We start from the raw sequence: 20339 nt of genomic DNA, 5'->3' as shown, positions 1-20339 counted from the left end.
GATACAATTGATTTTTAATTAAAATTTTTTTTTTTGTTATCAGATTTCGCTCTTACAACGAAGAATCGCCAAAATGGTTTATACTCTCGTGTGGCGATTAAAGTTAATATAAGTTTTAGAGAATGTGATGAATGTCTCTCTCTCCTTGGCAGGAACGTGAATTGCTATATTTTTTTAAGAAAACAAATTCTTTGTAAATGAAGAATTTTGATCGTCCATAATTACCAAAGATAAGAGGGGAGTTGTGCTCTATCCAATTGACTCTCTTTGCTCTGACTAATTGTATCAGAATCCATTTAACCTTAAGATTATTCCTCCATTCTCTCTAGCCATAATAAATTCCTCCTTTCATTTGCCTTTCCATCCAGCTTTGATAAGAACCACTCCTGGTTGGATAAAAAAAGAGGGAAAAAAGCAATCTTTTGAAATTTAAGTTATCAGAACCAAGGGATGCCCTTTACCACCACCACCACCCCTCAACCCTAACAAAAGAAACCATTCTTGTTCTTGAAACTCAGATTTAACATAGTTTTGCTATTTACTAATAACCAGATGATCTTTTGAAACTAATTCTGGTGCCCAAGGTTCCGGGTTTTTTCAATCCATATCAGTTGTTGTGACTCAGAGAAAGAAATGTGTAAGAAGAAAGAAAAATATATATAATTTGGAGAAAAAATTTTTTTTTCAAAGCCAGCTTTTTAGTTACATTTTTTTTTTTCTTGTTAATCAATATTATATTTCCTCTTAGTCTGTCTGTCTGTTCCATTTCTTTTTTTTTTTTTTTTAACTACTTGGCCAATCTGCCTGCAATTCTGTATGAACCTTTGTTACAATAAAGTGCAGTGAACAAACTATTATGGCATCTGTTTGATGCAGAGTTAGGGATTAATAGAGATTTTATGCAAATGAGCACAAATTTAACTATATTCACCTATCAATTTGACATAAAGCACTCATTCTGAGTCAGCGGGCTATAACTTTTGTGCATTTTAATAAGCAAAATGTCTGGTCTTTTAAAATTTTTTTCCTATTTCTTGATTTTGTTTTTTACTTTAAGCTTAGCTCAACTCGCCATTTGATCTATGCATGCAATAAAATTTTAATTCAGGACAATTATCCTGTTATGCCCAATATACTCTTACCATAAAAATAATGATGGCAAAATATTGATTAGGAATCATTTCATAATCAAATAAACAAGAATCAGACTTTTTTTTTTTTTTTTAAATTTGATCCACTTCACGATCCAAATAGAACTGTATTAATTTTCTAAGTCAAAGAGCCCCAGAGATATGATCCTCTAACCTTTTTTTTTTTTTTCGAATTTGATCCACTTCACGATCCAAATAGAACTGTATAAATTTTCTAAGTCAAAGAGCCCCAGAGATATGATCCTCTAACCTTTTTTTTTTTTTTTTTTTAAATTCTTTTTTGGAAGCATGTCTGATAGGGGACTGTGGAGAAGATGTCTGTTTACATTACATTTAAACTTCTGCCTCATCGAAACAGGAAACAAAGAGGGAATTCTAAAGGTAGAAACTATTAGAGTAGAAGGTTTTCCAGTATCTAGGAATTTCAACAGTGAAGGGGTGGGATTTTTCTGCTTGTCAGGTTATTCAGTAGTATGTATGCTGAGGGTGCATAATTGCTATGATTTCAATGGAAAAAATGCTATTAAAGTACTTATAAAACAGGTACAGAGATGCAACATTGCGGTGATGGGACAGAGGCTTGAGCTTGGCTGACAGTGTGGGACCTATTAGATTTGAGACTCGTTTTTGGGCTCTTGATAAGAGTGAGATACTAGCTCCAGCCCATATGTGATAACTAGAGCTATGACAAGAGAATATTCTTTTCATTATTTTGATTCTCGAGTGTGTATCCCTTGATATCTTAGATGTTTTTAAATAGAGTGATGTGGTTCTCGATTAATTAATTGTGTCGGATATATACTCGAGAGTCAAAACAATGATAAGAATATTCTCTTGTCACAGCCCTAGTGATAACAATATTCAATACATGAGTGAATTAAGGCCTTGTAAAGATATAGGATGCTCTCTGGTGTGAGTAACTTTTTCTAGCACGATAGATAGAGCCCGCCTTCTTTGCATTAGCAACTGGACAGAAGTTTACCAAAAATGTGAACCCTATCAGCATTCGTTGCATATTTATCTTGTTTATAATCATCAAATGTTTCCTCCTTTACAGGGATTGAACCGTCTTGCTGCTGTTGCTTTATTGTTCCTTAACGAAGAAGATGCCTTTTGGTGTCTTGTTGCGATTGTCGAATACCTGCTACCTCAAGATTATTACAGTTCTTCTATGGTGGCCGCACAAACTGACCAAGTAAGATTACTTTATGATTTGAATTAATAAAAATTAAACTTATTTATATTGATAAATCAGGGCAGCAATATACAAATGTCCATCCCATAATAATATTTACAATTTGTAAATGGAACCGAAAACCTTAATTTTAAATTGAAATTTGAAATATGCAATTTTTTTTTTTTTAAATCCATACATATACTCTGACTATAAATGTAAAATTTGACAAGGGACCATATATATATATATGACTACTTCATTTAATCACATAAATTAATATATGAAAGTATAAATTTATGCGTAAACTTTAAGTATTTACTTCAACAGTGCTCAATACGTAGCTAGGTAGTAAGTTATAAAATACATATGGCAATTAAGCTACACAGAATATTCCACATTTCATTCACGCTAGGATTCATCAGGCTTATATATATATATATATATATATATATATATATATATATACTCCTTGTCGAATAATTAAAATTTTGTATACCTTCCTCACAGGTTTAAAAGTTTTTTGAAAATTTGAAAAAAAATTTTCTACTTCAAGATTTTTTATTTTATATATATATATATAATCTCATTATGCTAAAGATTAAAGGTTTAACATAACATTATATCTGAAGTCATACAAAAGCCTTTCCAAATTAGAAAAGACCGCTACCACCAAATCAGGCTGTCTGAAGACACTGGCTTCCTAACCAAAAATGCATCTAGCATTGGTGTTGTTCGTTTTTCCTTTCTTTCCAAAACTCAATCATGTTCTGCAAAGTTTAAAATAAAAACAATTTTCCTCTAAAAGACAGCAACCAAACCAAACACAATGAATAAATATTTTGATATATAAAGAACTTGAGCATAAAACTTTTACGAAAAATTTGGCATTAAATAACCCAAAAAGGGTTAATACGCCATAAAACAGAAAAACCAAATCAAACCAAAAACAATGAATAATTATTTGAAGATAGAAAGAACTTGGAGGATGAAAAGTTTTACCAAAATAACCAGATTTGGCATTAAATAATCCAAAAAGGATTGATATGCTGTAAAACAAAACAACCAAACATTAGACTGGAATGGTGTTCAGGTGAGTTGGAGAAACATAGAAAATCCATCATAACAAAAAAAAAAAAATGTCTGATTTTAGTTGATTTTCACATCCATTTTCTACATTAATTTTTTTTTAATACGAGGGATGTTCCAAAAGTAATGCCTCCTATTTTTTTTATTTCACATGAATAGATCAGAGTCCATTGCATTGTTATGATGACTGAACTTATGCATTAATGTTCTGAAAATTTCATCTCTCTCGGTTGCAGATATTGACAGTGTGATGTTCTCGTGGACATGTGTCAGAAGCAGAGATGCATCATTGAATTCCACTATGTAGAAAAATTGAACCGATCAACATTCATTGGTACCAGTTGATCGTTTACAAAACTGATGCAGTTGCTGGTAGCATAGTTAGGAAATGGGCCCATCGATTTCAAAGTGTCAAAAAAAATGTGAATGACAAAGCGCACTCCAGACTTTTATGATTGAGACATCAAAATAAGCTATTAAAAATGCATTGAGAATGGTGATGACTATGTAGAAAAATAAATTTTGGAGCACAATAGGTCATTCGTTTTAATGGGACCACTCCTGTCTTTGTAGCTCTCCAACTTTTTGAGCTAAAAAAATAAGAGGTCTTAATTTTGGAACAACCGTCATGTTATTATTTTATACTTTGTTTTTTTTTTATAGTACCTCCATATTTTGAATTCTTGCTTTGGCTCTAATGCATTTTTTTTTTTTTTTTCAAAATTTCCAGCGCGTTTTAAAAGATCTTGTTCAAGAAAAGCTGCCCCGTTTACATGCATATCTTGAGAAGGAGAGTATAGATTTATCGCTGTTTACATTCAACTGGTTTCTTACCTTATTTGTTGATAATGTTCCGCCTGAAACCTTTCTTCGGATATGGGATACATTTTTATATGAGGGTAGTAAGGTAAGACGAAATAATAAATTTTTTCTTTTTAAAACTTTTTTCTTTTTTATGAACATTTTTTTTCTTTTACTTTTTATAATTTTTTTCTGTTTCTTTTTATAATTTTTTTATTCATATTTTTTTCGGTATTATTATACAAACACCGTGACAGCGTTAGGGTTAGGGTTAGGGTTTAGGGTTAGGGTTAGGGTTTAGGGTTAGGGTTAGGGTTAATTCGCTGTCACGGTGTTTGTATAAATTTACCTTTTTTTCTTTTTGTATAAATTTTTTCTTTTTATTTTCATAATTTTTTCTTTTTATAGATTTTTTCTTTTTCTATAAAGTTTTTATAAAATTTATTTCTTTTTCTTTTTATAATTTTTTTCTTTTTTTATAAAAGTTTTTAAATTTTTTTATACAGATTTGTTCTTTTCATAATTTTTTTTCTTTTTGATAAAAGTTTTTTCTTTTTGATAAAAGTTTTTCTTCTAAAGTTTTTTCTTCTAAAGTTCTTTCGTGTTTTATAAAGTTTTTCATTTTTTTTTAATTGTTTTCGTCTTTTATAAAGGTTTTTCCATTTTTTAAAATAAGTTTTCTGTTTTTTCCTTTATAAAATTTCTTCGTTTTTAAGATTTTTTTATCTGTATTTTAGCTCTCAACATATGCGATTGAGCATGCTATTGATTTCTTTTCGACACGTCGACACCCTATTTATTTTATTTGTTTATTCATTTATATATTTAATTATTCATTCATTTATTCATACATTCATTTATTCATACATTCATTTATTCATGCATTCATTTATTCATTTATTTATTCATTCGTTTATTTATTTATTCATGCATTTATTCATTCATTTATTTATTCATATATTCATTCATTTATTCATATATTCATTCATTTATTCATACATTCATTTATTCATACATTCATTTATTCATACATTCATTTATTTATTCATTCATTTATTTATTTATTCATACATTCATTTATTTATTCATACATTCATTTATTTATTCATACATTCATTTATTTATTCATTCATTTATTTATTTATTCATTCATTTATTTATTTATTCATTCATTTATTTATTCATACATTCATTTATTTATTCATACATTCATTTATTTATTCATACATTCATTTATTTATTCATACATTCATTTATTTATTTATTCATTTATTTATTCATACATTCATTTATTTATTCATACATTCATTTATTTATTCATACATTCATTTATTTATTCATACATTCATTTATTTATTCATTCATTTATTTATTTATTCATACATTCATTTATTTATTCATTTATTTATTTATTCATACATTTATTTATTTATTCATACATTCATTTATTTATTCATTCATTTATTTATTTATTCATTCATTTATTTATTTATTCATTCATTTATTTATTCATACATTCATTTATTTATTCATACATTCATTTATTTATTCATACATTCATGTATTTATTCATACATTCATTTATTTATTCATACATTCATTTATTTATTCATACATTCATTTATTTATTCATTCATTTGTTTATTTATTTATTCATACATTCATTTATTTATTAATTCATTTATTTATTCATTCATTCGTTTATTTATTTATTCATTCATTTATTTATTCATTCATTTGTTTATTTATTTATTCATACATTCATTTATTTATTCATTCATTTGTTTATTTATTTATTCATACATTCATTTATTCATTCATTTGTTTATTTATTTATTCATACATTTATTTATTTATTTATTCATACATTTATTTATTTATTTATTCATTTATTCACTAACGGGTGGGGGGCTTTACCCAATCGAGTCGAGCAATTGATAAAAAATTGGATAAAAATATAAGAATTTAAAAAAAAATCGAGGCATAGCCAATCGATTGCACCGTGGCCCATATGTGTAGGTCGTCAGTATTGCACACTTCATGAGTGCGACGACCTGGGTTCGCGCCTATGTCGGAGTACGTCACTGATAAGATGCAGTACATCAAAACCCACTTTGGGTCTCTGGTGCTACAAGATCAAACTGTCTATTGATGCGGACTGAGACAAAATGCACCTACATCGATTTTCTGTTTTTGTTTTCTATTCTCTTTTGTAAAACTTAATTATGTTCTGCAAAAACAACAACCCCTTTCCCCCTCTCCTTTCCTTTTCCTTCCCTACTTACCAACCCCGTCGCCCCCTCTCTTTTTTCCCGACTGCCCCCCTGCAGAGGGTAAAAATCCCTCAATGGGGCAACCAGTTAGCCATGGGTTGCTACCCGTAATGCCTTAGGACATGATCCTGGTGATTGAGCTAACCTAGACCTGGGGGCATAAAAATCTAGGCACTGCAACACATTACTTCAGCCCTTACTTTGGCTAGACGGAGAGGCCCGATCCGACCAATCGGCCAGTCACGCCAAGCCCTAGCACTTACACCCAAAGTACCAACTACCACAACAAAAAACGAAACTTAAAGGTACTCCCACCTTTTTTTTTTTTTTTCTTTCTAGCCCCACTACAAAAAATAGGCAAACCAAGTAAGTGCTAGAAGGTGGTGGCAAGGGTCAATCAATTGGAAAGACCAGAACTCAACACTTCATCTGAGTAAATGTATTTTTGAGGACATATTGAACAGAAAATGTAGTGCTTGAGAACTCCTTATCAAAAGAGTATATCCTCCACGTAGCCCCGACATGGTCAAGGCGAATGGGTTTCCCCCCTTACTATGCCCCAATTTTGGACTCCGAGGTGCGTAGGGAGCATGGTTGATGAAAAATAAATCCCAAAATCCATGGCTGATAAAAACAAATGCATCCCCCTCAAAACCCTTAAAAGAAACCATTCCTCTGACTCTGACCTCTCAAGCTCAGATGAACAAAAATTCAAAACTAGAAAAATCGCTCCAACTATAGATGAAGGAAACTTCCCACGATTCTTGGTTATTGAATTAATCGAAAATAAAAAAAATTGGAAATTTATCACCTTTCCTAATAGAAAAGACATTATCCACAAAAAGTAAACCAAATATGATAAAAAAAACAAAAGATGGAAATCTACTAGTTGAGATAACCAATCTTAGAGATGCTCAATCTCTACTCAAAATGAAGAACTTCCATGAGTACAAGTGCAAAGTCTTTCCCCATAAAACATTAAACACTTCGAAAGGAGTAATTCAAAGTTATGAACTATCGCTAGCAACTGAAGAAGAAATGAAAACCGAATTAGAAAAACAAGGAGTAATCAACCACATCTGCATAAACATAAAAAGAAACAATAAAATAATAACCACGAACACATACATATTAACGTTTAACAAACCAACAATACCCAAGGAAATAAAAATTGGCTACTTAAATATAAAAGTAGACCAATATATCCCAGCTCCATTAAGATGTTTCCATTGCCAAAAATATGGACATCATAAAGAAGCCTGTAAAGGAATAAAAATATGTGGAAAATGCGGCAACAAAGAGCCTGACCACACCAAAGAAAAATTCATAAATGAGGTGAAATGCGCTAACTGCAAAGAAGATCACACGGTCTTCTCTAAAATATGCAAAACATAAAAAAGAAAGAGAAATTATAGAAGTACAAAAAAACACAACCTTTCCAGAAGCCAGAAAAATAGTTGAGACGTACATGAAAGACAACACATGTGCTGAGACAACAAAAAAGACAACTAAACCATACCAACATAATGAAATACATGATCAATATAGGGAACTGATAAACAAACTGATTACATTAAATATTAAAGAATGGCCAGAATTTCAAAATAGCCTAAAAGAAAAATACTCAAATCTGGGAAACAAAATAGAAATAACAAATCCAAACAAAGAAAATAATATTCCATCCACAACAGAATCATTAAAAAAATTATCACAGAAACCAACAAAACAACCACCAGAAATTAATAAAAACATAAGCAATGATAAAACAGCAAATAAAGAATGTTCCAGAAAAGAAGAAAACCAAACAATAGACACTCAAAATAGATTCCAAATTCTAGAAAAAATAGAAACCGAAAACACCCTAGATAAAAAAAAGAAACCAAACACAAGTAATCAAGAGGGAAAAATGAACAAGAAGCCAAAACAGCAACATCTCAAGCAAGATCCAGATCGACGTCCAAATCCAAACAAAAAAAAGAAAAAAACTTAGCAAAACACTTCACCAAAGACACAAACTCTGACAAAAGATAAACCCTCTACTTCTAAAGAGATGGAAATAGAGGAAAACTAAACAGCCTCATGGATAGAAATAAAACACAACAAATTATTCAATGGAATTGTCGTGGAATAAGATCTAACTATAATAAAGTTCTTATACTTATCTCACTCTTCAACCCAACCATTGTCTGCTTACAAGAAACCTTCCTACAAAACAATAACAATTTCAAAACACCAAACTATTAAAAATACAACTATTTCCATAACACAGGCCTTCGTGCTAATGGAGGCACCTCAATTCTTGTAAGGAATAACATACCTCAAAGCAATTTCTCTGTCAAAACAAATCTCCAAGCAATTACAACTCAAGTCATATTACACAAAACAATCTGCTCAATATACCTCTCTCCTCATGAACCAATAAATGAAAATGAACTAGAAAATTTAATAAAACAACTACCTTCACCATTCATTCTTCTAGGAGACTTTAACTGCCACAGTACGTTATGGGGATGCGAAGTCACAAACTCAAAAGGAAACAAAATTGAACAATTAATTAACAAAAATAACTTGTGTCTTTTCAATCAAAAAAATCCCACATACTTAAATCCAACAAACGGATCAACTAGTGCCATTGATCTTACCATGTGTGATCTATCAAGCTTCTTGGATTATACATGGAGCACTTACGAAGAACCCTGTGGAAGTGATCACTTCCCTATTATAATCAATTACAGTAACTCCATCCAAAACCACAATCCCAGGTGGAACACAAACAAAGCCAACTGGGCAGAATTTAAAGAACTTTGTTCACTAAAATTAACAGAACATCAAATCCAAACAATAGAAGAATTCACGGAAATACTCATAACAATAGCCAAAAAATACATACCCAAAAATTCTCCTCCTGGAAAAAAAAACAAATCATGGTCCAATCCAGAATGTAAAACGGCCATTAGACAGAGAAAGGCAGCCTTAAGAAAATTTAAAAAAACAACCCACAACGAACAACTTAATAGAATACAAACACCAAAGAGCTAAAACTCGAAAAACAATTAAAGAATGCAAAAGATCCTGCTGGCAACAATTTGTCAACAAAATCAACATCACCACTAAACCCAAAACCGTCTGGGAAATGATTAGGAAAATAACTGGAAAATATAATCCGAATCCAATCAAACACCTTTTCACAAATAAACAGAAAATAGCTGATAAAAAAGATATTGCTAACACACTAGCTAAAACCTTTGCCGAAAACTCATCATCAAAACACTACAATAGACAATTCCAAATACTTAAGAAACACGAAGAAAAGTACAAAATAAACTTTAACTCCAAAAACCAAGAGCCTTACAATGAAATCTTCTTCCTCAATGAACTAGAAACCGCCATAGAAAAATCCCATAACTCAGCTGTAGGACCAGATGAAGTGCACTACAGCTTCCTTAAAGAAATTCCGGCCAAATCATTAAAATTCCTTCTCAAAATTTATAATAAAATATGGAAAACAAAAGATTTCCCAACTTTATTGAAAAATGCAACAATAATACCAATACCCAAACTGGGAAAAGATACATCAAACCCAGAAAACTACAGACCAATAGCTTTCACAAGCTGCCTATGCAAAACGTTCGAAAGAATGATTAACTACTGTCTTATATGGTATCTAGATGACAACAAAATAATTTCTGAAGTCCAGTGTGGATACCAAAAAAAAATCGAGGATGTATAGATCACATCACTAACCTCGAAAATTATATCAGAGAAGCTTTTATCAATAAGGAACACGTAACATTTGTTTTTTTTTTTTCGATCTTGAGAAAGCATATGAAACTACCTGGAAACACGGTATCATAAAAGATCTCCACAACATTGGACTAAGAGGCAGATTACCTGAATTCATAAAAAACTTCCTAACAGACAGATCTTTCCAAGTTCGCATAGACTCAACTTTATCAGACCCACAAAATCAAGAAAAAGGAGTGTCCCAAGGCAGCATATTATCAACAACTATCTTTAACATAAAAATCAATAACACTATAAAAGAACTCTCTCCTGATATACATAACTCCTTATATGTAGATGACTGCTCAATCAGCTACAGATCTAAATACACTCACACTATTGAAAGAAAACTACAACATAACATAAATAAAATTAATAAATGGGCAACTAAAATGGTTTCAAATTCTCCAAAACTAAAACAAAATGCATCCATTTCTGTAACCAACGCAAACTCCACCCTGACCCAACCTTACAGATTGAAGGGGAACAAATTCCATTTGTAAATGAATACAAGCACCTGGGAATCATTTTTGACAAAAAACTAAATTTCATTCCACACATCAATCACATCAAAACCAAATGTAATAAAGCATTATAACTCCTACAAGTCATTGCCCATACAGATTGGGGAGCTGACAAGAACACACTACTCAAACTATATAGAGCATTAATTAGATCAAAAATAGATTATGGTAGCTTCATATATCAATCCACCAGAAAGTCATATCTAAAAACCCTCAACACAATATGCCACTCCAGGCTAAGACTAGCACTAGGAGCATTTCCAACCTCCCCTGTAGAAAGCCTGTATGCAGAAGCACATGAAACTCCTCCAATGCTCAGAAATCAAAACCTTGGTCTAAAATACTACACAAAACTTACAGCCAACTCCACAAACCCAGCACACAATAGCACTTTAAATCCAAACCGTAAACATCTTTTCGACCAAAAAGAAAATGCAATCAAAACCTTTGGACTTTGAATAAAATCGATTTCCAAAGAAGCAAGTCTATCCATAACTAAAATTCACGAAACTGTCCTACTCAAAACTCCTCCCTGGAAAATCGTATCCCCTAACATCTACTTAAGTTTAAGTAAATATGAAAAGAAACATACTCATCTAATAACTTATGATAATCTCGATAAAATTAAAGAAAAGTATACAGACCACACACACATCTATACAGATGGGTCTAAACAAAATAACGCAACAGCCAGTGCAGCAATACTCAATAAATCAATCAAAAAAACAATCAAACCTCCCAAAAGAAACCTCAATCTTCAGTGCTGAAATACATGCTCTAATCCTAGCTCTCAAACTCGCCTCCAATAACAAAAAAAATGGACAACCCCCTAATTGCAAAATTACTCCAAAAATGAACTGAACTAAACAGTAAAAAAGAAATCATTTTCTGCTGGATACCGAGCCCTTCCGTTATTAAAGGTAATGAATTAGCAGATTCTGCAGCAAAAAATGCCTTAAATTTCCCAATCGATGCAAATTTTAAAATTCCATACATAGATCTAAAAAGACATATCAACGCATATACAACAGAGAAATAGCAAACCTGGAATGAACACCTTAACAACAAACTTCACGAAATCATGCCAAAACTCAAAAAACAAGAACAAAATACGAAACTAAACAGAAAAGAAGTCGTCAAACTAACAAGAATAAAAATAGGCCATACTCACTTAACCCACTCATATCTCCTAAAAAAAGAAAGCCAACCTATCTGTATACCTTGTCAAACACCACTCACAATCGAACACATTAATTTAATGTACTGATTTTGTAACAGTAAGAAATTGATTCTAAAAAGAAAACAATATTAAAGAGTTATTTGATAAAAACAATCCCCACACCATACTCTCATATCTTAAGAAATTTAAAAAGAACCCTTTATACAACGGTCCTGGATATGACCTAAAACTATATCCGATGGTGAGGCCCCAGCTTGCGGGCCTTGAGGAGTGTGGAGCCACCCTTTAATTGCCATTGCTCCCAGGTCCACTCTGACCTGGAGTGGTAGTATTTGTTAGGGTCCCAATTATGGGTTAAATAGAATCTGACTTAAAAAAAACAAATATCCTCCATTAAAAATCGTTCCTCAAAATAACTAGATTCGGCATTAAATAACCTGAAAAAGGTTGATATGCCGTAAAACAGAAACAACCGACCAACCAACCACTTTGGGTCTGGCGTTGTCCGTTGTCAATGCAATTGCTCGACTCTATCTAATTCTGGGTTCTAGCTTTATAGTGAAAAGTGTATGTGAACGGGTATTTATATATCTATCTATAATCTCCTCTTAATGTCTAATATATATATATATATATATATATATATATATATATATATATATAAGCTGTCAGTGTAGGTGTGTATGTATATTTCTTGAATATTTTTTCCTGAAGAGAAATTATTTTGATATATACCTTTTTTTTTCTTTTTTTTTTATTGTGACAAGAAATTAAAAAATAATTTGAATCTTGTTTTACATAAATGCTGAGTTTGAATGAAAATAATTTTGAAATGATAGTAAACTGATTTTGGAATTAGCTTAAAATGTATTTTTAAACACATATTAAACTCTGTTTCATAGAAAAAGAATATTGAGCTTGTATTTTCTTTGCAAGCTGAAAACTGAATTCAATTTTGGAAGCGCTAAGGTGATTTTTTAAATAATTAATATAATAATATTTTATATAGATATAATAGGTTTGTTAATAAAAATGATTTTTCAGAATCATGGACATTGTTAAATATTTATTTCTGGAACTTGATTCAAATATTTGAAATTATAATTAAGTCTTGAATTCACCTTTTTATATATATATATATATATATATATATATATATATATATATATATATATATATATATATATATACAGGGTGTTTCAAAAGTCTTGGAAACATTATGAGTTATTAAAAATCGTTATGTTCCCAAGACTTTTGAAACAACCTGTATATATAATGTCTTTAATTGAAAAACTTCTTCGAATTCTTGGAAGTTGTTTTCTTTTATCTGCTGCAACAACTGAATTTATCTCATTTTGGATTCTTATATTGGATTACTATATACGTGAATATTGTTTCTGGACATACCCGATCGCTACATATCCTTTTACCTTCATTTTCATATCTTGCCTGCATATCGTAAATTCTTTCTACTAACTTTTATGCATATATGATTAGTTTCATAATATGTAATTTCAATTTATGCTAGTATCAGCAAAATCTTAGCTTCACTATGACAATTATTTTGCTAAAATCTTTTCTCTGATGAAAAGAATGCATTCTTTGAAACTCTTTGGATTAAGAAATTTTTTAAGTTTCTAACTGAGTTTCCTGTCAAATAATAAATTCTTGTAAATTATAATTTACAGTCTTTAATTTCGTTCTTATATATATGTATGCAATATTTGAATTTCTGTCGTTGAATATTCTGAGCATTTACTGTATATGTCTGCTGACTTGGAATTTATAGGTACTTAATTTCCCTCAATTCTTGTGTTAATTGCTGATGGCCTTGACGTAGAATGCCAGTTTATGCAGTCAAGGATGACTTTGTGACTGGGTTTGAATCTTTTGACCAACAGTAATTATCACTTCCTACTCTGGTGATTGCATAAGCATGAAACACTTGCGTCTGTAGGTCTGAAAATTATTATTAAAATTCATCTTAAAAAACACATTTTAGTTATATATATGTGTGTGTGTGTGTGCATTTCTTTTCTCTTAAACTCTGAACCAATCCTCAATGCAAGTTTATGGACTGTTGTTTCTTTTCTCTGTTCATAGGTGTTATTTAGATTTGCCCTTGCATTTTTCAAAGTTGCTGAGGATGAAATTGTCACTCAGAAAAACAATATGGCTGTGAACAAATATCTTCAAGTTATGGGTGAAAATATGGTCAACTTAAATCAAATATCCCAGGTAAGAAATAATGCGAATCCCAAAAAAGTTGTTACAATTTTTGGATTTCAGGCAGAGCAATCGGAACTCTGTGATTGACTGTTAAAATATTAATCTTAATATATTGTATTCAATCTTGATATTTCTTGGTCTCATCTCTTTTTGTTGCTTCCTGATTAAGTTAACGAATCTGAGAGAGGAATTGTTGTAAATAATGGTCATTCGTATGAAACTATTACGTTATCTAACATGAACGGCACCCATGTAAACAAGTGTATACATTTTGTGTTTGTTTGTGACGTGTCCTAAATGTGTTACTAAATGTCTATTAGGTTCTTCACTTTCTGAACCTGTTATGTTTCGTGATCGTCTAATGTTCATAGGTATGCGTGTGTGTGTCATGTGTATCTTCGACATACCTTTATCTTCTCTGCTCACTGAACCTGGTCCATTTTAACTTCATCTTGTTCTTGGAGGGGTCTGGAATCTTTTGAACGAAATGCATTGACTCTAAGACCATGATTGGTTTTTACATTAGTTTTTATTTCACTTTCCAGAATGTTGCGCAGATGAAAATAGAAAGTGAGTTTCTTTGCTTGTGGTCTGAACAGTCTACATTGAGGGACACATCACTCCCTCCCAAGAGCGGAGGAGAGACAACCGTAAAGCCCAACTGCTCTGCTTCAATCCCAAGTTCCAACTCTTTGATGATTTCCAGCTAACCTGATCACGTGACTCACACATAGATCCGATCAGCTGACGAGACCTTCTAGTAAACTTGTCTATGATCTAGCTTTGTCATATTTTGACAGGTTTTATGAAAACATCATCACATCCATCTCTTGTCTACCTCTCCAGTTAGATAGCTTGATAGATCGAGATGGACAGACAGATAGATAGATAGATAGATAGATAGATAATTTATTCTGTTCTACCTATTTCATAACAAAACTAATGTCATATTATTTCCTTCCTGTGTTCGGAAAGTGTCACTGTTTATGACTTTAATGAGTTTGAATAAATAACTGCTGCCTAAGCATATATGCATGAAAACCTGACATGGTGACATGAGGCAATAATGAAAACGCAGCAACTTTAGTAAAAGCTTGTGTTCCCAATAATGCAGAGTTAAACAGAGCTGAGAAAGAAAAAGGTAACAAAATACCAAGGTCTCATGTGTGACCTGAAAAGAAACTGGAATTTTAGAAAGATCTCCATCATTCCAGTAATTATAGAAGCAACCAGACTCATGAAAAAGAATTTCTAAAAACTATCTGGCAAATATACTTAATGAACCAAGTGCAAAAAAGATACAAACAATTTTACTTAAAGAGACAGTTAGAATCTTGAAAAGATCTCTTGGTTAGAATATATGGGATAACTGGTGAATGTCTGGCATTTGGTAGGATGCTGGAACAAAATGATTTGCAAAAAAAAATGTATAATGATAATTTTTTTGTTTTTACTTTTTAGATTGCATTCCATTGGCTGAACCCTTTTTCAATGCGATCAGTAGCATCCAAGAGACAGTCGCATCTTCTTCAAGTAAAGGTAATATCTTTTTTTCTAAATTCAAGATAATTACAAGTTACTTTTGGCTTTTTTTTTTGGGGGGGGGAGGGGGATTATAGTACCTGTTTTGCTACTACACTTAATTTTTTCCTGTCGTCAGTCTGAGTTATTTTTATTTTTACCCCAATCTTTTTGGGGAACTGGATTTTTCCTTACATGAAAAACTGACATTGTGTTGAACTCTGCAGATGTGAAGAAGCAAGTAAATTGGGACGCAATTGACAAATGGATAATCATCTCAACACAAGGAAGTATGTATACCAAGGGAGTTAACTCTCTCAATTACTTAGAATGTCAATAACCATAACTTACACACACACACACACACACACACAAACGAAAAAGCAATAATGAACATAACTAAACATAAAGCGATAAAAATCGTCATGTATTTCAGATAAATCTTCATATTTCAGCTTTAACATTTCTAACTTAAAATTTTTTTTTTTATTCACGTTCACCCCTAACAAGGCATGTCGCCACTTGGACGTGAGAGGCTACTATTTAGGACCATGTCTAGGAAAGATTTACAAGATGTTGGTTTATGTTACATATAAACTTCAACAGTAAAGGGGTGAGATTTTGTTGCTAAGCAGGTTTGTTGGGGATATGTATGTCAAGGGGGCACAAGTGCAACAAGTTCATGTGAGCACATTCCATTAAAATACTTGTAAAACAAGGACAGAGATGCAACATTACAGCGATGGGACAGGGGTTGGAGCTTAGTAAACAAAGTGGGATATATTAGATTGAAAACTTTTTTTTGGTCCCTAAGGCTAGTGATAGATGCACCAGCCCAGATGTGGCAACAATACTCTATGCATGGGCGAATGGTGACCTTGTCTTTCCATAGTCAACCATGCTGATGTCTTGTGGATATAGCCATGCATGTGTACATAAATAACTATATTTTATCAATAATAGATGATTCGAAAGGCATAATACCATCTCTTGAAAGATCTCACACACACACACACACACACACACACACAAGGGTAGTTTAAAAAGTAAAGCATCCTTTTTTTTACTCAAAAAGTTGAAGACTTATGAAGACGGGAGTGGTACCATTAAAACAAGTGACCTTTTGTGTTCCAGAATTTATTTTTCTACATAGACATTGCCATTCTCAATATAATTTTACCAGGAATTCAAAGGCGCATTTCTGCTTCTCACACTCCTCCGTAACAAGGATGGCTTTCTTAGAGGTTCATACGGTCAGTATCTGCAACAGAGAGATGAAACATTCAAGTAATGAATGCATGAGTTCAGTCATCATAACAATGCAATCTGTAATCTCCTCCAATTCATTTGGACAGAATAAAAATAAGAGGCATTACTTTTGGAATGCTCCTCATATTTATGAGATCTGTTTTTGTTTTCATCTTCAATCGTTTTGTGTTGCATTATCGTCTCTTGAATGGAGCCCTGTTTTTGGAATCGTAACTCTATTCTGGAATGTGTTTGGGTGTGTGTGTGGGGGGGCTTTAAATATGATCATTCTTTTGGAGCCAGGTCAAATAAAGAAGCAATTGGTCTGCTTTTGTTGCGTATGTTAATGTTTATGAATAATTAAAAGGACGATTTTTATTGGTTGAAATTAAAAGCTGTCTTTTCTGCTAATATATAATTAAAAAGACGTCTTTTTTTTTTTTTTAATCAATATATCTAAAAAATTCTTTCCACAAGAAAAGTCAACAAAACTTTTTCTAAAGAAAAGATCGTACTTTAAAAAGGCGTCGCTATTACCAACATTTTTGAAAATGAAGAACTTACTTCAAAAAATCTTTTAAAAGAAAACAGAAGACCAAAGTTAAGTGTTGATTTTACTGTACTTTATTGGAGCATGTGTGAATGTACAAGGTGAGCCAAGAGTAAAAAACGTTTGAAGCATAAGAGGCAAACTTCAAAGCTGTGTAAATCAAGAAGGAAAACAATTTGAACACTTGAGTTGATAAATAACATTTAATTTTTATTAATATAATTGTATTATTACATATAGTTGTATGTATATATGTAATTTCTAAAATGGTTTTTACTATCCACCTACTTTTGGCTTACCCTATATATATATATATATATATATACACACACACACACAAGTGGTCTTTGTTTTGATTTTTTAAACGATAGTAATGTTTATGTCTCCGCCTCGGAGAACCGGTGTTTTTCTTAGAAAGTCGCCCAATTTTATTTGGATGTATTTATTTATTTATTATTTTTAAAAACAGTAATATACGGACACGCGTGTTTCGGAGCCCTACTCCTCTTCAGCGTAGCTTGACTGTTGGTAGGATTCGAACCTTGAACCTTATGTATTTCAGTCCAGCGCCCTAATCCACTGTGCTATGTTGCCATAGACAATTTACTGCTTCGTTTTTAGCGTTCATCTGTTTAAGTGGTTTTGTTTTGATTTTTTAAACGATAGTAATGTTTATGTCTCTGCCTCGGAGAACCGGTGTTTTGTCTTAGAAATCGCCCAATTTTATTTGGACATATTATTTATTTATTTATTTATTATTTTAAAAAAATATATATATATATGATGCATTTCCCAGCACTCTCCAGCCAATACTAATATCATTGTTCGTATATAGCACGAGAAAACTTAGTGACAACGTGGAACAGAGGGAGTGGCGGTTGACAGTGGTCGAGACAATCGAGCGGTCCCCAACAACCGAGTGCGTGTCTATCCTTTCTCCTTCTGCCCAACAGGCTACCCGCTTTGTTTATATATCAGTCTCGAATTTCCGATGCACCTGCGATGCCAACGACTTTAACCTGTGACCCCATCAACGAGTACATCCAGCCTCCGCTACCGTTGACAATTTAACATCTCCAGATGTTTTTGCATGATGCACTGTGTGACGTATATATTGCTTTAAATATGTGCAATGATTTTACTTGCTTAAGAGTTCCTTTTTCTTATGAAGATGTTAAAAAAAAGTGCTAGTCTTATTGAAAATAATTTTCCTAACAGGTTTGAAGTAATTTTGAAAGTGATCGTTATTTTCTATTTCAGGCCGAACTGGCACAATTAGATGCACTGCGAGAGGCTTATCGGGTTTCGCAGACGCAGGCGGCTGCGAAACAAAAGCAGACAGAAGAGGAAGAAGCTGCTACACATTTGAAACCAGAAGAGAAATCCTCGGAAATAATCAATAGCGAAGACGACGATTAAGAAGAAAAAAAAAGCAGCAAACCTTTTTTTTTTTTTTAATTATTATTATTGAACTGTTTACGAAACAACTAAATTGTGATGTCAACTGATGAAGGAAAGATAAAAAAAAAAGTAAAAAAAAAATATATTTAAAAACAAACAAATGATGGTGCTACATACATCGTTAAATATGACATAAATCTGGAGTTGATTAAATGTGATGACCATTCTTTTCAAAATTCTAACAAATTTATGCAAATCCGACTGTTAGGTAACTAATAGGAATATGAGAATCTTTTATAGATATTTTCTTTTCATGGAAATCGCTCAGACAAGGCGTGAAGCCACTTTAGGTTGCATAAGTTTTGTTAAAATTTTGGACATGAAGGCCAAAAGCTCTAATAGACACTAAATGTCTATCTTATTGAACAAAATATGCACAAAAGTATGAAAGCTGCCTAACTATACAATATATATATATATATATATATATATATATATATATATATATATATATATATATAAAAAGATAGTATGTACGATTACTGGAGTATATTCTGAACATAGCATTTTCAGTAATGTACCATGTCATAATATTTCTGAAACATGTTTGACAGTTTCCCATGTCTCAAAAAAAAAGTGAGAGAAAAAAAGAATGAAACAGTATAAGAGTTAGAAAGAGAAAGAGAGTGGAAAAGAAAGAAAAGAAAAAAGACAAAATAAAACAAAAATAGAATTTGATTGTTACTTAATGTTTTAAAAATAACAAATCAAAAAAACTTGAATTTTATCAAATTCTTTGTTTTTGTTTTTTAATTTTTATTTTAAACCAATGTTATGTAAAATTGAAATAGATGAAAAAAAATTTAAACCTATCAAGGTTGCTTTATTTTTATTTATTTTTTTTAGAAGAAGAAACCAATTTTTTTTTTTTTTATATTTCGTAATTTGAAGATTCTTTTGTAAATTTAAGAAAAAGTGAGCTGTGTTTTACCTGAATAACTGCAGAACTAACTCTTCAATGTGAGGAGACAAAAAGGACTTCTTGCTAAACTTATGTGTTAAATATGTGCTTAAATATGTTGTTGTTGTCTTGTATTTTTTAAAATATGTTCATTGAATTTTTATGAAATACTTAAAAAAAAAAAAAAAAAAATGCAGGAAATATTTCTTTAAAGAACTGATTAAATGCCTTCCCAACAATTTAACTTCTTTAAAGGTTAAAATGATGAGTGCTAGTATATAAAAGTATGAAAGTTAAAAAAAATTTTTTGTCAAACAAAGTGTTAATAACAATTAATAAGAAAACCATGTACTTTAGTAAGTTTTTTAATTATTTATATTACATGTGCGTACGTATGTATATACACATACACACTCAAAAGAAATAGACTACAAAAGTAATAGATACCGGTTTA

At 31.4% G+C, this 20339-nt stretch overlaps 1 protein-coding gene across 8 annotated transcripts in view; it reads left to right on the top strand.

Moving 5' to 3' along the window:
* The window catches only part of LOC145280106 (TBC1 domain family member 2B-like), a 414275-nt gene extending 394274 nt beyond the window's left edge, over positions 1-20001 (top strand). For all 8 annotated transcript variants that reach the window (XM_080131850.1, XM_080131851.1, XM_080131849.1 and 5 more), the window contains 5 exons: positions 2209-2346; positions 4145-4321; positions 14079-14213; positions 15666-15743; positions 18784-20001. In XM_080131850.1, coding sequence (XP_079987976.1) covers positions 2209-2346; positions 4145-4321; positions 14079-14213; positions 15666-15743; positions 18784-18942 — 687 coding nt within the window. In that variant the 3' untranslated portion in view covers positions 18943-20001. The remainder of the gene's footprint in view (positions 1-2208; positions 2347-4144; positions 4322-14078; positions 14214-15665; positions 15744-18783) is intronic.
* Positions 20002-20339: the final 338 nt, after the last annotated feature.

The sequence above is a fragment of the Euprymna scolopes genome, chromosome 7 (genome assembly GCF_053919585.1).
Source record: "Euprymna scolopes isolate OS-2025 chromosome 7, ASM5391958v1, whole genome shotgun sequence".
In the NCBI taxonomy this organism is placed as follows: Eukaryota; Metazoa; Mollusca; class Cephalopoda; order Sepiida; family Sepiolidae; genus Euprymna; species Euprymna scolopes.
Note: the sequence above shows the minus strand (reverse complement) of the source record. Positions and strands in the feature narration are given on the sequence as shown.